This window comes from Eubalaena glacialis, chromosome 5 (assembly GCF_028564815.1).
Source record: "Eubalaena glacialis isolate mEubGla1 chromosome 5, mEubGla1.1.hap2.+ XY, whole genome shotgun sequence".
NCBI classification, from domain to species: Eukaryota; Metazoa; Chordata; class Mammalia; order Artiodactyla; family Balaenidae; genus Eubalaena; species Eubalaena glacialis.
In genome coordinates this window covers 109,214,672-109,234,113 of record NC_083720.1, presented here as the reverse complement: position 1 = coordinate 109,234,113, position 19,442 = coordinate 109,214,672, and the positions used below count along the sequence as shown (strand labels likewise).

Below are 19,442 nucleotides of genomic sequence, written 5' to 3'. Positions count from 1 at the left end.
GAGATAAGTGCGGTCCAATTTGTCTAGGGGAAATAGCTAAACATTTTGGTCAAAACAGATTATAAAATAAAGGTCCTTTTGTTCAAAAAAAAAAAAAAATCAGATGCTTTTCCCATTCAGTATTGTGATTAAATCATAGCATCAGCTAAGTCATTCTCCTGTTGTAGTTCTGATCCTGATAATATGCCAGCTGGACCCTCCTGCTCTTCTACCACAGCTGGCATATGGCGGACGTTTTCACATTCTTAACCCAGTGTAATTTGGTAAATTTCAGTGAAGTGTTTTATCATTGTTTATCAAGGCCCTTAGTCTAGCTAAAATCTTAAATTCAGTGATTCACATTTTAATTACCTCCAGGAAGGACAGAAACATTCAACATTTTTTAAAGTAAAACAGTGTTCTTCCATTTCCTAGTAAAGATAGACACACACACACACACACACACACACGAAACTGTAGTGCCAAAGGCAAGGTTTTTACACTCCATTTTTACTCAAGATGTTTTATATTTGTCTCACTGTGAAGTATGTACTATTACAGTTGTTATAAGAACTTCACATATTCAAAGGCTTGATTTTATAATCTAGTCCTTTCAATTATCTACCTCAGTACAAATTTTGCCTTTGGGAATTTAAGCATGCAGTGGAAAAGTGCAAATGATTTAAAAATCCTTTAGATTTCTATATACAACTGTAACAGCGAAAAGACCTTATGAACATTAAGGATTCATCAGCCACTACCTTTTTACATACTCTGCTTTAAAAGTAGCCATTAAGAATTCTTTTAGGTAAAATGCATTTTGCAGTAAGAATCAGAAATATTCCATGATCAAAATAGTACAAACTGATCTCTGCAAACTCATTAGTTTTTTAAGGGACAAATAAAATCTTAATATAAAGGTCAGGGAAAAAAACACACACACAAAGAATAAGGCCACTGAAAAAGCAATTACCTCTTTTAGAAATGGCTGAGAAACTGACTTGGAAATGTCTTCAGTCAGGGGGACACTGTGGCTCCTGACAAGACACACACACTCAGCACGGTGTGCATGGATCAGAACCTGTCCTCAAGAACACACTCTGGTGTCCTGTCTCCTACATAGAAGAGATGGACACACAATGCCACAAGCAGACAACCTACCAGGCAATTACTGTTCATTTAACAACAGGCTGCTTTTTAAACGAGTAGTTTAAAAAGGACCATGGCTCTGCTTTAGAACATCAGTAAATGAAATCAGTCCATCAAGATCGCACATCAAGTTCTTATGCTCAGATATTACTACTGTTGTAATGCTCTCGCTTTAACCTAAACATGAAGTAACAGACCTCTGTCCTAGTGATAACCAAAGAACAGGCTAGATACTCTAAGACACTGAAGGAACAGCTTCACACAAACAATTCATACTGTGAAAAATAAGCATCACTCCCATCCGCTACACATCCCTTTTATATAGTTACCAATTACCAAGAAAGTTCTTACATTCATCATATGGCCCTTAGACCGCTTCATCACAAATAAAGATGGTACTCCCTTCTTCACTAATAAACATGACAATGACAAACATGCTTGGTAGGAAACAACACGTAGGGGGCGGAATGGGATGAAGGCAGAAAAATAAACCAGTTGTAGCGCTAACACTCACTCCTCAATTGTAAGAGATGTGCAAATTCTACTTCTAAAAGGGATAAAAAGAATTGGCTTCTAAAAACACTGCACTCAAAATAATGCTTCCAATAATAACCCTCAAAGTTTCAATGAAAAAAATCTGTGCTTATGGATATGTGGGAATTCTGTTTGTTTGGGTTTTTTTTCCCCCACTTTAAGTCATTCAAAATAAACTTGGTTTAATGTATAGAATCTGGCAATAACAACTTATGGGAAGGCCACAGTTCCTCTTCAGTCTAATCACATCTAGTTGATTGAGAACACTCTGGACTGAAGGCATGTGGTGACTTTTTTTTTTTGAAAGTCTAATAAACCACCCCAAATCTCCACAGCCTCTCAGGGAGTTAATTTCCCCTAGACAATCAAGGGCTCTCAAAGTCTAGTTTTGCTATAAATATAAAGTAATTTGTAGCAGAAAAATATAGCCTAAGAAGTAGATTTCATTTTTCTTTGTTCACTGACAAAACTCTGAGTTGGTAGACAACGTGAGTTACCACATAACTGTAGACCACAGATCAGCACCTCAAATTCCAGCTCTACTTAAACAAAAATTGAAAAGCACTTCAACCATCTGGTCACGGATAAATGTTGGTTTCCTTCCTCCCCAAAGTAGAAAATGCAGAGTACAGTCAACGTGACTGCCTTTCTCTGGAGCAGGGGGTGGGAACGGCAGCGCCCAGTCCTCCGTGGTACATGGAGATGGGGATGCGGATGGGGATGGAGATGGCTCCCCTGTGCGCTGTAGCTCCTCTCTCCCCCAGCCCGATGGGGCCGCCTTCCAGCACAGTAACGGAGAAATCAGAGCTGGGTTGAACGTGCAGTATCCAGGCAATAGGGGGTCGGGGGGTGGGTTGCCTTCAATTTTATAAATTAGGACAATACCTGGTATTATCAAAGCCACTGTTCAATGGCAGAAAGTGGGGTACAGTGGAGTCCTTCACAACTTATGTTTTATAGATGACCATTAGAATTTATTAAACAAATATTTCCCCCAAAACTTAAAAGAAAAAAAAAAATCACCCACAAAACCCTACACCACAATTCACTGTTTAAAAAAAAAAAATTCCTTCTAGGAATGAACTAATGTGGCTACTGAGATGATGTGAATTTGCTTTCAGAGTTGAAATTGCTCCTCCTCATTTCATTTGCATCCTGCTGGTTAAAAAAAGACGGAAATGTTTCTAGACCATTCATACGCCCACTCAGGCTACATTGCACTTCTGTCCTTTAGGAAGGAAAGGCAAGATCATCTCTGAGGCCAGCCTCCTCATTTCTGCTTCTACAAAAACATCCTGTCCAACCAATGATTCCATAGTTCTTGAGTTTCAGTGAACAAATGTCCTGGCCATCTCATGGTGCTTCTCTTCTCAAGTTTGGTATCCTGATGAGACAAATGTCTGGACTGTTTTGAGGCTTCCAACGTGCAAAAAAGTTCCCAAGGCATCAGATCAACCTGGGCCTCCATTAAGGTGTTTTGGTTACTTGTTTCAGCCGCTGAAAGCCCTGTCTTGTATAGCGCACCAGGTCCATCAGACTGCTGTCAAGGGCCAGGGCGCACACACCTGTGCCAAGCTGAGCAAAGAATTCTGCAAACAAAGCAAGCCCAACATGTAAACACACGTGCACACACAAAATAAATGTGAAAACATAAAAAGGCAAGGCTCCAGAAACTACATCCCCACAGTATTCTGTACGTCATCTAGCAGAGCAAAAAAAGGAAAAAAACTTCACATCTACTGTAATGGTTTGCTAACTCTCCACATCCCTCCACTAGTCTAAAAAGGGAGGAATTAAGTTTGTTTCACAGTTGACTCCATAATGCCTGGCACAGTGGCTGACAGTGGAAAATACTCAATTTATACTTTTGGATCAATGGACACATGAATGAAAATAAACAAATAAAAATACTCAACATGTTAAAAAAAAAAAGCATCATTAGTTTGCCAAGAAAGAAAACAAGGTTTGAAGAGGCTGTGAGGAAAGTAAGTGGCCACAGCCAGCTGGCCAACTTCTTCCCTATAGCCAGGAAAGAGCATGTCAAGGCTTTAATCTGGTATTTACATATAAGCATTTGCTCAGTGGTCACTAGCACCGACACCAAGCAGTTCCTCTAATAGGTGCTTGACCATCTCCTAAACCTTGGATTTCTCCAAGGGCCTTCTTCACAAACAAGACCCAAGAATATTTACTAAGCCATATTTCCCATACTGTTGCTAACCATCTTTCTTAACATATACTGAAAACAAGCAATAAACGCAGTTTTTAAGGATTATGAAAGTTATATTTATTCACGATGCTACATTTATTGCATTCCCTTAGAAAAATAGAGACTATTTATGTACCCAATTTGCACATATAAAACTTTATACAAATTACATGTAGCACATAAAGGCCTCTGGTACAGCTAAAATCCTGACACTACAATTTGGGTAATCCTGCTTCAGGGTCTCCAGTTTATCAAGTCTGTCCACAGAAAATAAAAACTGAAACTACAGTCAGTCTTGCTGCTCACACTTAGAAATTATTTTAAATATAATAAAATAAAATTTTCAATTACTCTTAAACCCAAAAAAGTAAACTGGAAGGGGATACATTTTGTTACCAATTTCAATTTAACAGTATGACAAATTCACACCTTATTTTGGCTGGGTCTTTTTTTTAAAAAAAAAAAAATCACCTTAGTTTTGATATTATCTTTCTAAGTTGTGGCTGCTTCAGAAGGTAATTTGTCAAAAATATTTACCAAACAATTTTAATAAGTAATAATAATATTCCTTTTACAAAATGGTACAATAACATCTTAAGGAACCAGAAAATACTAAATGTCTTTGGCTATATAACTAAAAGGCCATTCTTCCAAACAGAATAGGGCATATTCACCTCAGAACCAACTACAGAAACAGAAAGCATAACAGAAATATACCCAGAATTTAATGAGAATTTGTGTTCCTTTTTTCCCCATTCTACCCATATAATAAGCAAGGAGAATGCAATTTACATAATCTTCCCAGATGAGACTCAATAGCACTTCAAAGATACCCAAACTAATGTTATTTGCAATTTTCTTTTTTTTAAACTTGTTTGCTTCCTTTTAAGCCTTACAAGTGTAGAAATTATAGCTGATAAACAAAAGTCACAAGCCTCACAAATGGAACTATAATATAAAAATAAATCAAATGAAATATTTATTAATAAATGAAGCCTATTTTATTACTTCAAGTGTTAATGATAAAAAAATTTCCGCACAGCTGTTGCATTTAAAAAAGTGAAACTACATACTACGTTTCTAGCTTGGTAAACAGATGAACCTGATGTCTTTGAATGACATAACAATTGAGCATTGAACAGTACATCTTATGAAGACCCGTAAATTAGAGAACTACTGGCTTAAAGTTAGTGATTATGAAACAAATATGTATTCGTAGTTTCAGCTGCTTTTTTCTTCCTCAGCCATCAGGTGCTCCATCCATTTTACATTTCTGGGTTGAAGAATAAATGCAGTATTTTAGGTTATGCTACTTCCCATCTCAAATGTGTTGTGCCTGGGGACAGCCAATGACTTTCCATCTGCATTTGCTTAGCCCTTTTGCTAGCACTTCAGTTCAGGGTGAAATAACGATACCAAAACTTCCGAAGGGGCAAGGTGCTAAAGCCACTTCTGATTTAATTTTGCTAAGATCTAGTCACAGAAATCTATCTCCATGCCACAGAGCTCAAGAAAGAATTGTGACAGCATGGAGAAAATGTGAGAAGAGTAAACAGCTGCATACTTCCTTTTCTTCAAAACACTGAACAGATGGTGGGAATGTGAGTTGGTGCAGCCACTATGGAAAACAGTATGGAGGTTCCTCAGAAAGCTAAAAATAGAACTACCATATGATCCAGCAATCCCACTCCTGGGCACATATTCGGACAAAACTTTAACTCAAAAAGATACATGCACCCCTATGTTCACAGCAGCACTATTCACAATAGCCACGACATGGAAACAACCTAAATGTCCATTGACAGGTGAATGGATAAAGATGTGATACATATATACAATGGAATACTATTCAGCCATGAAAAAGAATGAAATAATGCCATTTGCAGCAACATGGATGGACTTAGAAATTATCATACTAAGTGAAGTAAGGTCAGACAGAGAAAGACAAACACTGTATGATATCACTTATATGTGGAATCTAAAATGTGGAACAAATGAACCTATCTACAAAACCAAAACAGACTTGTGGTTGCCAAGGGGTAGGGGAGGTGGGAGAGGGATGGACTGGGAGTTTGGGGTTAGTAGATGCAAACTATTACATATAGAATGGATACACAACAGGGTCCTACTGTATAGCACAGGGAACTATATTCAATATCCTGTGATACACCATAATGGAAAAGAATATGAAAAAGAATGTATTTATGTGTGTAACTGAATCACTTTGCTGTACAGCAGAAATTAACACAACATTGTAAATCAACTATACTTTAATTTTAAAAAAGAAAAAAAAAAGGCCAAAACACTGAACAGAAAATACAATGTTATTCCCCTCCCAATCCCCATGGCCCAGTAATAACCACGACAGAACCATTTACCTTTATTCTTCCTGGTAAGGACCTCAGCCTGTTCCCAAAGATCAAAGGCAGTAAGGACATGGGAAGTAATGGTGACATAGGAAGATGTCATGTTCTGGATGGTGACTGGGGTGCTGATGGTGGCGGGCATGCCCCCGCTCCCCACACTGCCAGCGCTTGACTGGGATCCTATGGAGCTGGCTGGAGAAGGCATTGGAGAGAGGGGGGATGGTGTGCCTGTGCTTCTGGAAGGTGGAAGAAAAGAGAACTGGTTAATCACCTGAACTCCCAGATCACAGATCTCCTGTTTCTGGAACTGCAGTCCAAGTCACAAGGCTTTAGTGTGTACTTGCCAAAATGACAATCACTTCTAACATCACTTCTACAAGGTCAGAGAGGCACCCTTCACCTTCAGTATCCTGGAAATTTATTTCATAAAACACAGTGGGATGGGGCCCTCCAAATGGAAAAAGTAACTGGAGAGACGTAAGGTGTTCTTCACTGGACATAGAATCAGGTGGGCAAATCTGTATTCCAAGTGTATTTCCCAGGCCCTTTACATATTTTACTCCCTTGCCTGGAATCCCTTCTCTCCCCGACCCCTATTCCAACTTCTCCTAGGAAGACAACACTTCCCCTGAGAAGATGGTCCTCATCTCCGATATATTCATTCTCTCATCCACTCAATAAACATCACTGAGCTCCTACTCTGCACGTAGCGCTCCTCCAGACACTGGGGATACATCACAGTTTCCTTTCTGTCACCACTTGAACTTGTCTCTTTGCATTTATCACACCTCATTATACTTTTCTGTCTATTCCTTTTCCTGCCTCACAAGCACCTCGAAGGCAGGGACCATCTCTTCCTAATCTCTGCATTTCTAGCCCTTAGCACAGGACGTGCTCTGGATAAACACCTGCTGAGCCCATCACTGACTGAACAGAGGGCAGCCCACGAGGAGACTGGGCATCAGGGGACTCACACCGTGCTCTGTGTTCTCCTAGTGACTGCCCACCTGCACCTGCAAGCTCACAAGTGCCTTGATGCGGATCAAACGAGAAACACACGTGAAGTCACTCAGACGTTAAGAAGTGATGGATATGAAATGGAAAGATGGGTCAGCAGCAGTGGCCTCATCACATAGTTACATCTGCCCTTGGGCTTCATGAACTCTAATGGATCCTAAGCGTCCCCAGCAGAAAGTTCATTTTGAAGAACTAGAGCAGAAGCTCCCCGAGGGCGGCAATTCCTGTCTGCTTTGTTTACTGCTGCTTCCCTGCGCCTAAAACAAGGTTTGGTACAAGGAAGGTGGCTAGCCAGATGGTGAAGGAGTGATCTAAAATCATGTGACTGACAACCTATTAACTTAGAATAATATCTCAGAGGTAGGAGTCATGAAAATTTTCAGAGGTAAAGAAGTTGCTTCTCAATCAGGACTTTCTTTTTTTAAGAGAGGCCATATGGGAATCTCTTCTTTTGAATGTGCTGGAAATGGGGCAATCTTCTAGGTGATGTTCTTAAAATAGCAAAACCCGTCAGAACTGGGAGCTTTTCAAGGAATACGACCAAATTAAAAAAAAAAAAAATACTAGGCAAGTACCAAAGGGAAGAAAAGTCTATCTTCATCTTAAAAACACCCGCACAAGGACTGTTTTTCGACAGCTTATGGAACAGATGAGCAATTTCAGTTCACAAAGTGGGGGGAAAAATTTGTTTTCATTCTTAATATCACTGTTACAGACCCTGGAGAAGGTAGGAGGGAATTGGTTTTGGAAAGTTCTTGTTTACTGAAACGCTAAGACAACGTGCTGCATAGAAGGAGAAAGGACCTTCGCTCTGATTCCGCTGGCTCTGCCTGTTTTGCATCGTTGGGCATATCTAAATATCCTCAAAGCTCTAAAATCTGGACCCTAGATTCTATGTAGTTATCTTTTTATGTTGCCCAACCAGCAAACACCTTGATTTCTAACTATTCCTCAAAAAGGTAGAAATGTGCTAATGATTTCAGTTGAACAAGCAAATAAGCACATGGATGTAAACAATTTTTGAAACAAAGTCACAGCAAGAGGTAAAGAAAGAACGAACTTAATTTTGGAAGTTATTTAAATTAGACTGATCATTACCTTGCGATGCATGGAGAAGGTGCCTGGGCAACTTTGGAAGAAGTCTTGAAGAAGTGTTCGTTAAGAGTACGGGAATACTTTATTGCTATATCTTTTTTACAACGAAACATAGCCATGTTCAAAATGGACTGGCAACGCATGCTGTGAACATAAACATAAGTTGAAGTGAAGCATTAGCTCCGATTCATGAGTATCACTACCACAGAGAGCAAGCCACCTAACCTTCTCCCTAATGTTCACCCTAATGAACATACGGGGTTTTCCTCATCGACGCGAGAAAGAATATCGAGAATCTCACTGCACTGCTCACACTAGCGTCAGAAGTAAATACTGGTGAAACAACACAAATATACAAGGATATAATTTAAGTCACAAGACCAAAGTCATCAGTAAAATGGCAGTAGATGCCATTTCAATAATAATCAACCATCAGTGGGATTAACCCCTTGACCACACATCCTACCACTTTCTGGTAGTGATTCGCTTTTCATGATCATTTTCACTTTAAGAAAACAGATATGCAAAAGCAAATGTAATACTATTTAGACAAAGAAAAAAATACACACCATAAAACAGCAAATATTTTCTCCTGTGTTGGTGTTGTGGCATCCGAGAAGGATTTTAATGACATTATGAATCTATAGGAAAATACAAATGAACATCAGGTTAAAAAAAGGCAGTGAGAAAATCCCAGACAGAAAGATATCTTATTATGTTTGTCTTGGTTTTATATTGATTTTTCCTGAAGATGTGAAGACATGACAGCAACGCAGAAGAAAAATGAGGCTTTAGAGCAACAATTCAGGCCATTCAGAAAATTAGGCGAGGACATGCCTTTTCTCTGACCTGTCCACCTGCTTGAAACCAAGTAGACTTGTATCCTTACTGAGTCCCCTCCTGAAATGCAGGTAATAAACAAAGACGAGAGCTTCAGCTGAGATGAGAGGGCATCTGATAAGAAAGTAAAACTGGAAAAACCAACCCTCTCCCTGAAGGGTTTGGCATTTCACCGTGCACTTGGCAAAATGATGCAGCCCAACCCAGTTGTTCTGCTCTAGCACTTCATCTGGAATACATTTTTAGTTCATGACCAAAAAAAAAAAAAAAGTTTCTGGATCACTAACTTTTTTAAAGACTCCCCTTTGTTAAGCTGTCTTCAGACCAAAGTTCAAATGGATTAAAGCAATAAAGGTAAGGACAGAGAAGTACTTAAAAGGAAGGCAAAATGAGTCTGAACTTACTTGATGAGGTCTAGGGTTTCTGCATAGATGGAGCAAGCTGACTTGGACGCTGGGCTTTCCAATTCCATGGCAATGCCACACTCAATAAAGGACAAGGCAGCTTCCAGGTACTTAAAAGCCTTCCCAACCTTGTCCGTCTGTGGGCGAAGAACAGGGTCACTGTTAAGGCTAACACGGACTTTTACTTAGTTTCTCACACACATTCTTTACAGAAACTTCCCTCCACTGTCTTAATTTAACTATGGCTAGAGAGAAGTGTGAGAACAAACAAACTCAACATAATAACCAAAGCCCGTCAGCTCTGACCTACTGAGAATTTTCTTTTACTAAAAATTCAGTAGGAAAGAGACAACAATCTTGTAATAAGACTATACTCTCAAAACCTTATTAAAGTACATATTCAAACTAAGGCACTCAGTACATGGTCCCCTTGTTACTAGTGTGCAATTACCCATCATATGATTTTCCTGGCAAATAGGTTATTCCACACAACTAGAATAATGCAGACACAGTTTCTTTGTACGTGTTGAAGTTTATCTTATAATAAGTAAAAAATGTTATGGTTTATAAGCATCTTAGATTTCATGTTGAACAATAACCTTTTTATGTATTTTAGAGCCCAAAAGGTCATCTCCTCTGGGAGTCTGGGTTAAGGGCACAAGGCTATCCCATGGGCCAACAGGGATAAAATTTCAGAGCCCCTTAACAGGAATGTAGAAATATGAATGCAATCAGATATTGGTGGTCATCTAACCCCGAATACATATTTTGTCACTTACACTCTTCTCACGTGGTGGAATTCAGCCAACTCGACTGAGACTGTGCCGAGTCTCACTACATATGAGACGTCATATGCAGCACACATTGTTAAGAGCAACTGATCAACATGACATTTGCAAGGTTGTAGTTTCTGCTAATGTCTCTACTTTGATATGTTCAAAAAGAATGAATGAAAACCATAAAGGTGCAAGTGGAGTGTAAGGAGGTGGTGACACATCAGCAAAGAAAGACGGCTACTAATTTTAATTTTTAAAAATAACTCGAGGGACTTCCCTGGCAGTCCAGTGTTTAAGACTCCATGCTCCCAATGCAGGGGGCATGGGTTTGATCCCTGGTCGGGGAACTAAGATCCCATACGCCATGCGGCATGGCCAAAACAAAAAAAAAACTTGCTTTAAAAATATTTTTTCTAGAGAACCCAGGCTCAGAAAATTAGTGACAGAAAGAATAAAAATCAAATCAGCATGTCCCAAATAATCAACAGTATAGGGCCTTATTGGTTTGTTTCACTGGTGCGAATTTAACTCTTCAAGTTTACTTATTCAATACCATCTCCTTCATGGGATTTCCAAAATTTATATTGGCCTTAGGGTAGAAACAAAAGAAACTATACTAAAGCAATTTGCCAGTATCCACTTCCTTAAGTATTTTGTAAAGTTAATAATGAAAATATTCCTGTGATAACTCTATGTATCTCCTGAGACAGGGTTAAACTAGTAGAGTTCTAATTTCCTTAACAGTAAGTAAAGTAAGAATAGAGGTGAAATACACTACTCTATATTCAGTTGTGCACTTCACTATCTGGAACGCAAGATGGTCATCTTTGAGACATTGTGCAAGTGAAGGAGAATATTGTGAAGAGGCTGGCCATTCAGGTTTCTGTCCAAACTGGCATATTTTGAGAGTGGAATGAGCTAACATTACTTATTAAAATGGGATGCAATAGCCATAGGAAGGGAGAAAGAAGATGTGCATATGCATAGATTAAAAGCAACACAAAAACAAAGTTCCCTGGAGTATTAATCTTGTTTGAATAATGAAGGAATCTAGTGCCCAGTGTCAAGATAAGTTTTTGATAACTGGCTGACAAAGTACTGAATATTTACTCTTTCTCAAAAATCAAAAGATTCATACAGTTCTAGCAACAGCCTTGGAGAACTGAAAGGAAGAGGTTAGAAAGATACCGCTGTTTGGTGCTATCTGAGGCATCTTAATCTGACTCAGGTCATGCTGGTACAGGGTCACTTGAGAGATAGTGTCTAATTTGTCTTTGACTCTCCTACAGCATCAAGCATGCTAAGGACTCAATCAACATTTTACTCCAATGAATGGGGACCTGATAAAAGGGTCTCGGCCCAGCCCTTCCCAGCCTGACAACAGACGCCAGGCTACAGACTGGGGTTGAAGAACACTGGGCTACGATTTTGAGGCCACCATGGACTGATCTGATTCAATCCCCGTGAACCTCCAGAGTTTGTGGTTAGGTTTGCCTGTGGCAGAATCAAGGCAACCGATGCTGTTCTCTTGTGGTACAAAGTTCAACATACGGTATCTGCAGGGGTTTAGGTGTGGGGAATACACCAAGCAAATAAAGGCCCCAGAGTCTTAGATGCTTAAATATGACAAAGGGCAAGCATTATATAACTATACTGCAGCAGAGAAATAAAAGCATTATTTATGTATGCAATTAACAAAACTACCACCTTCCAGAAAGTCCAACAGCCACCAGGTAAAGAGAGTTCGTTTCTTTAAGGCATGTTTACCAACAGTGCAATCATCACCTTCACCTTAAAATTTCACCTGATGGTATCAGTCCACTGTTCACTGTTAGCCTCTAACAGTGAACAGGGCGTTAAGATAATTTTGGAATGCAAACAGGTTACCTCACTTTTTGAAATGTTTTGGGGTGACCACAAATTGACCAGCTTTCAATAAGCCAGAGTTGTTTTTCACATCCAAAGAATTGATTCAGTGGGACAAGGAAGCCCTCAGGTACATTAAATAAAACACTACCAGGTAGATCAACTTTCATTCATTTAGCTATAAAACGTGCAACTAGTACTTTGTCTATCTGCCCATGATCAGACGGAATCAGCGAAGTCAAAACAGTGTTGCTTCCCTAGGAACCCCTCAGCCCTCGCTCATTCCGACCCTGCCGACCCTGCTTACACTGCGGCCAACGTCAGGCCCCCGCAGCCCTACCCCCCATCCCGCCCCCAAGCCACAGTCAGTGATTTGGAACGAGACGGCAAGTGTTTGATCAGAAAACATTCCACCAAAGGGAGAAAGAGCCAAGACTGACCACTAATTCTGCTTTGTCCTTCAACCTTTTGGCCTCCTTCATGTGAAAATCTGCTTGTTGTCTGAAAGAGAAGAAAAGACCAGGGGTGGGTCACAGGAACCTAAAGGTACTGGACTGGGGCAAGAAGACTTAAGACGACTGGAGGGGGGACAAGGATGGGAGGAGAGGCAGGGCAAAGAGGAGGCAGGAGGAGGGGGAGGGAGAAGAGAGAAGCAGCAACATCCAAAGTCTTACTTGTCCAACTTCATGTGAGGCTTCCCTGGCTTGGAGTTACCATTTGGCAAAGAAGGCACTGGAAAACGATTTGCAGTATCTCCAGAAGATCCCTTAAAAAAGATCATCATACCGATCACCCTGTAACATTTAAGACCATTGGCCTAACTGTACCGTCTCTCTAAATTAGCCCAAAATAGTTCAAAAGCAAGGAACTCAAACGCTGCACACTCTAGCTTGGTCAAGCACTTTCTCAGCTAGATTCAACTGAAACTGTAGATTTGCATTGTATCGGGGACACAGAAAAGCCATAAGACAAGAATGCCCAAGAGAACAGATTATCAACAAAGCCAAATTTAATATTTTCTCTTAAGCAATACATCCACACACACACTCACCTACCCCAGGTTAACAGGAAGGAAGGAATCTGTATTCGAGAAAGTGGATACTTTTTCCCCCATTATCACTAATAATGAAAGTATCTGAGATCAAACATCCAAACCAAGAACCAACCAGGGTAATCATGTTTTACTGCAAAACACCTGATAGAAAATTAACACAAAAATCTATTCTGATTTTTCACCTCTGAACCACTTTAAGAAGAATAAACTGCCACCTAAATTTTCAGGTAATATGAACTATCTTTTACTCTCCCTCTGAAAAGTAGAGCTTTAAGCACAAATAACTCATTACTGCTTTATTAAAAGTGATGAATAGCTCTGAAATACCATCGTAGAAAACTCATCTTATTTGGGCATTTAAAGTAAAGACACACCAACATATTCCCTTTTATACATTACTGCCTCCCCTCCTTACTTTGTGTTCTGTAGAGCTTCCAGAGCCCTTCCCCTCTACTTTTCTGTGCTTGGAAACAGAAGAGTCTCTGTGGTTGCCCTTGGTACTACTGGCACTTTTGGGAGGGTCCTGGCCACTGGGGTCTGCTTCCTGCCTTGACCTCTTTTGTGCAGGCTTGGCTGGCTTCTGGGAGGATGAGGACGAGGATGACACAAGTGAAGGGGGAAGCATTTCCTTCTTTGAGGGCTCAGAGGAGGGCCTGGGAGTTCTGGAATGAAACATCATGCAAAACTAGGTTAAGGCAAGACATGAACCGTATAACTTAGCTGTTGAGTTATAAGGACAAAATGGCTGTTGACACAAAAAATAAAGATATCACAGAGCCATGAAATCCATTTTTGTAGAAAGGCCAAATTTCAGAGCCCTTTTTTTGATGCCTTTGAAAACTACAGTCCTACCTGTGAGTAATAAACGAAGTTGTATAATTTGTCACTAAGCTTGCGGAGTCTGCCAATGGTCTTACCTTTACCCAAGCAAGTCACTCTGCAGTAGCTGCTGCCCAACCTGCACCTTGTCTCTGACAAGCAGGCTGGCCCAGCTGCCACCTCCTCTCTGCCCCCTTCACATCTGACCCCTTCTCTCTCTCTTTCAAATCTCTGTTGGTTCCTACATGGTGACACGACTCACTTGTTTTTGCCAAGTCTTTTTGTGCTTTTGATAAATCTAAGTTTGCTGTCAAATGAACCGTTAATTCCTCTAAGGTCCTCGTGAAGGAAAACAAACAGAACTTAGCATATCGTCAAAATGAGCCCGACAAGTTCACTATTCTCTCGTTCTACTGCAGAAGAAAAACGTTTTGCCGTGTTGCCATCCAGGAAGATTCGATCACCTTCGCAGCCTGTTCCCAATCTCTATACTCACTTTGATTTAGAAGATTCTTTGTGGGAGGATGAGGGTGATGACTGCGATTTGACTTCTTTCTCCAGCCTGATTTTCTTGCTATCGTGGTCTCTTTCTGCTTCACCCTATTATTGTAGTATAACAGCAAATTATTACAAACATAATTGTACAGACAAAACAGAAAAAAATATGCAGCAAGGTCAATGAGAGCAATCAGACTTTTGGAAACTTCTAAACACACACATAAACCTTCTAAGTATCTACACTGTGTGTTTGGGGGGGTGGTGGTGGTGAGGGCAGCAGACCATCTAGATTTGATGTGATTTGTACTGAGACAGATTTGTACATGAGGAAGGACTAAGGAAAGAGCCAGGTTTTTCTCTACCCAGGAAGAAAACAGTTGCGTTTTCCCATGACAACATGTACATCAAATTTACAGAAAGTCCAAAATGCAGGCTCCTTCCCCCCTGGTCTGTGCTCACGTAATGGCCCTGTGGGAAGGAAGCTTTCTAGCAAGGACAGTGAAGCGACGGGTGGGAGTCCTTCAATCGACTCAGGTGCTTTAGAATTAAATTCCTCAACTGTCAGCTCACCGGGAGAGAAATCTGGGACACCACCAGCCAATCTAGGACAATCCCTAAAAAACCCGAAATCCTCTCTGAGAGCCTTAAAGGGAAAAACAACACTCTTCAAATGATCTCATTGTGGGAGGCCCCGGTTTTCACCACAGTCTCGCCCTCATTCTCTGAATTTCTCCAAGAAAAATGAATAAATTAAGATGTGTAGGCTCAAGCTCTGCCCAGGCGCAAATCAGCGGCCTGGCCCTGCTCAAAAGGAGGGAAATAGCAAAGACATGCCCTTCCCTCCCCCGGCATTCTGCAAGCAAGCGTGCCTGGGTGTGCACCTCCATCCAGCCTTTCATAAATTCTGCGGAAAACATCTATCTCTTGTTTCAAAATGGACCATTCGAGATGGCTTATAAGGATACTTGGCTTTCATCTCTCGGTGTCTGCACAGGTGAGAACATTAAGAAGAAGGGAAAATATGGGTGGAGAAAAGAAATCCAAGGGAAGGCTGGTACTATGGTACCACTGGAAGCCGACTCCGCTCTGTCCCGCACACTCCATCCCAGAGCTGCACAGCACTTGGACACGGCTAGTCCACAGCGACAAGTGAAGTCAGGGACTTTGTCCAAAAAAGGAGAATGTAATCATTTTTCTACTGATGAAACGCTGAAGTGGTAATTTTAGACACATTGGATTAAATTATTTTTCACTGTTTTTTTTTTCCTTTTTATATTCTTAACATGGCTACTAGAAAATTTTAAGTTATGTATGTGGGTCACATTATATTTCTACTGGACAGAACTGTTTTACACACTTTTCTAGAGGTGATCTGCAAAATGGACCTTGAACTTCCAATGAGCTGATGCAAAGAAAGAATTATTAAATGTACAGGTTAGGTAAGATAAAAACAAATCAGTTGCTCAGAAATATAACCATTCATTACAGAAGACCGGGGAAAAGGGGTCTTGAGGGACTTAATAAGGAGAGAACACATGATGTGAATAAGCACATCCCACAGGCACGGCTGCAACAGTAAATTTCACACGGCTGTTTCTCACGTGGCAGGCAGTGCAGGCCAACAGCACAAGCCTGGAGCACAGCTCAGGACAGATGGAAGGTCCTGGCACAGGCCAGGAGAGGCCTGTTGCACCTCTGCCCAGCATGTAACTCACCCTCCATTCAACAATTCATAATGAACTCAATGTTGGCAGAGAAGAAAGAATAAACCAGAAGTGACTGGTTAAAATAGAACCCTACTACTAAGGGGTATCCCCTCATCACTACACCCACTGTGGCCAAGAGGCTCTGCTACCAATGGCCCCAGTGAATTCTCTTGAGTTGTAGATTAAAGGCCACACAGCTGGCCCAGCAAGCATTACAAGAGGGTGGGAAATTTATCTTTGGGAAAAGTCACAGAATTTGCTAAAATACCCAGGCAGATAATTAACTTGCACACGAAGTAGTTAGTAATACACATTTTTTTAAATGGAAGGCATTTCCAGGCAGTTAACGACATGTGGGATAAGTCCCCAAGACAAAGCTAAGCATAAACGGTCCACAAGGTTACTTTCTAAAGAAAACACCAAACTCCAGAGGTGGAATGAGGGTTAATTTTTGTTTGTATATCTTCATGCTGCTTAGGACATGCTAGTTATAACTAGAAACCAAAGTGTCAGGCCTTATAAACCACACATGAAAATAAGATTCATAGTGAGTCAATCCTCACAAACTGGTTTTAACTCTGGCTTGTGCCAATCGGTGACTCAAGAGAACAGCCCAAAAACAAGAATCACCAAAGACTAACTTCAATGTTAGCTTTAACAACTATGTTGGCACTTACTGGAATAATACACTTTATGTTGACATGTAGCAACTTAGAAGCTGGTAATATTCTGTCAGCTGGTAGAATGTAAGCCGTTAAACCAATTAAGCAAAATCCCCTTCTGTCGACTGTGCTTGCTTTGACCCGAATTCTCGCCTGTGGGCCGGGGTCAGTATTTTTGTAGTTGGAACCCTCTTGTCTTCTGTAGGAAGAGTCCCGGGGGCATCCCCAGAGCAGGCACTCTGTGAGCATTCGCCAGCTGGCCCAGGAGCAGACCTGCCCTACAACTCTAAGTGGATGGATTTAGCAAGGCGCCATTAGAGAGGGAGTCATCGGATCCTAGGTGGCAGGAAACGCAGACTTGAATTCCAAGACTGGAAAACAGAAGGCAAGGAGTTCTTGAGCTGTTTCTGGGTCAAGAAGCCATTTGAAAGTGAGGTGAGAGTGACGTACTCTCTTCAGAAGGAAAAAGGAGTCTCCTTTGCTCAGTGGCTTATCCACAGATCAACTCCCATTTCAGGGACCCCTGCCTAAGGTCTGGGTCTTGGACACTCCCTTTTTCCAGAAGGACAATGCGTCCACGGTGCCCGCACCTCCAACAGGAGGAGCCTGCTGGCTGATGACTGTTCCCGACTGACTTGTTTACTTTTCCTAACCTGTTGGGTCAGGCAGCCTCAGATCACCTGCCAAACGCTGCCCCACCTACAGAGTGGAGCAAAAGGGCAAGAATGAACACCGTAAACGGAAGATGTGGGACTGTGCTAGGCCAAGCCGGTTTCTGAAGATGAGGCCTCCAGGGCAGCCTGCTGCCTGCCCCAGCACCTGACTCACCAACTAGGTGCCGCGGATAACAGGGGGCAGTGAAGGCGGCTTTTTTACAACTAACACTCATTTGGGGCCATAGTTTCTAACAGGCAGAAAGATAGCCTACTCAGAGCTTAGCCATGATGGGGAGAGATGACGGGCATCTGGAAGGGAAACCAAAGTGTGGCGGGCACTAGGGTGGCAGGAGTGGGGACAATGGAGGGGTTGAGCCAGGGATGATACTGTAACAGCCCGTCAGTACACTGATCTGGAAGTACGACCTCAGGCCTTGCTCCAAGAATGCCACCAACGGCCCCCAACCTGCACCCACCCCCTAACAGGCACTTGCACACACACCCCGCTCCTCCCGCCCCACCCCACTAAAAGCAAAAAAGAGGGACTTCCCTGGTGGTCGAGTGGTAAAGAATCTGCCTTCCAATGCAGGGGATACGGGTTCAATCCCTGGTCAGGGAACAAAGATTCCACATGCTGCAGGGCAACTAAGCCCGCACGCCACAACTACTGAGCTCATGCGCCTCAACGAGAGAAACTTCGTGCCACAAACAACAGAGCCCACGCGCCCTGGAGCTTGCGCACCACAACTAGAGAAGAGAAAACCCACACGCCACAACTAGAGAGAAGCCCGCACACCACAACGACAGATCCTGCACTCCTCAATGAAGATCCCGCGTGCCACAACTAAGACCCAATGCAGCCAAAAATAAATAAATAAATACATAAATAATAAATATTAAAAAAAAAAAAAAAGATGTGAAAGAGAGCAAAGGAGCCAAGATCCACTAGACTGGGAGGGGTCAGCATACTGAGCTCCAGACCTGCTTTTGCTAAGCAGCCAAGTGATGTGAAGGCCTTTCTGGATCCCATCTATAAAAGGTAGCAGCTGAACAAGAGACACATGCGGTCTCAGCACTCCAATTCTAAATTCTATCCTCCTCTCCCACAAGGAAGCAAATACGCTTGGTAGCACATGGAGCATAGCAAAAGTGGAGAAGCAGCCTTTGGGGAAGTTCAGGTACTTTTCTGGGATTTGCCTCTGCAGGAGGTTCAGTAAGACGACGCCACAGCAGGTAAGTCCAAGCTGACCCCATGAATGAGGCAGGTTATATTCACTGGGGAAAGTACCACAGAAAAGCAAAGGGAATCCACTCTTTTCCTTCTTTTTGGTGAGGGAATACACAGGCATGAGACTGGCCCTAAAACAGTTCTTCCTATGATGCTTGTAGGGTAACTAACAGGCATGAAGAAATTAGATGTAAGTGGCTTTAGGAAATTATAGGGATGACTTTTCAAACCCTTGATTTTGAAGGATAATAACTGGGAATGCTGATCTGGAGAAACAACCCAAGAGAAAACAGTCAGATCTTGGGAAGGTCTGAACTAACCATCAAGCAATAAAAATGCACATTTTCCCACCAGATCCCATAACTTCCCTCCCCACTCCTCAAAACACACATAAACGATGGCACTGAAATGTTTTTCCAAAAGTGTCCAAGCTTCTTGGTCCATAAAGCAGTTATTTAGAAAAAGGGAAAGACCTGAATGAACATAACCTCCCAGTTCTGTTATTTGTCTAAATGACTGTTGAGACAGTCTAGCATTTTATTTGAAAGACATCTATAAGGTGACTGAATGAAATGAGGTTATCT

General features: G+C 41.5%; 1 protein-coding gene across 9 annotated transcripts in view; it reads right to left on the bottom strand.

The window, feature by feature from the left end:
* Positions 1-700: 700 nt before the first annotated feature.
* The window catches only part of AFF1 (ALF transcription elongation factor 1), a 199,140-nt gene continuing 180,398 nt past the window's right edge, over positions 701-19,442 (bottom strand). For 7 of the 9 annotated variants that reach the window (XM_061192492.1, XM_061192498.1, XM_061192494.1 and 4 more), the window contains 9 exons: positions 14,605-14,708; positions 13,705-13,951; positions 12,910-13,001; positions 12,676-12,736; positions 9,594-9,730; positions 8,919-8,990; positions 8,353-8,493; positions 6,250-6,473; positions 701-3,251 (listed from right to left, as the gene is read on the bottom strand). In XM_061192492.1, coding sequence (XP_061048475.1) covers positions 3,130-3,251; positions 6,250-6,473; positions 8,353-8,493; positions 8,919-8,990; positions 9,594-9,730; positions 12,676-12,736; positions 12,910-13,001; positions 13,705-13,951; positions 14,605-14,708 — 1,200 coding nt within the window. In that variant the 3' untranslated portion in view covers positions 701-3,129. The remainder of the gene's footprint in view (positions 3,252-6,249; positions 6,474-8,352; positions 8,494-8,918; positions 8,991-9,593; positions 9,731-12,675; positions 12,737-12,909; positions 13,002-13,704; positions 13,952-14,604; positions 14,709-19,442) is intronic. The other 2 variants (XM_061192493.1, XM_061192501.1) reach the window with 2 other exon arrangements.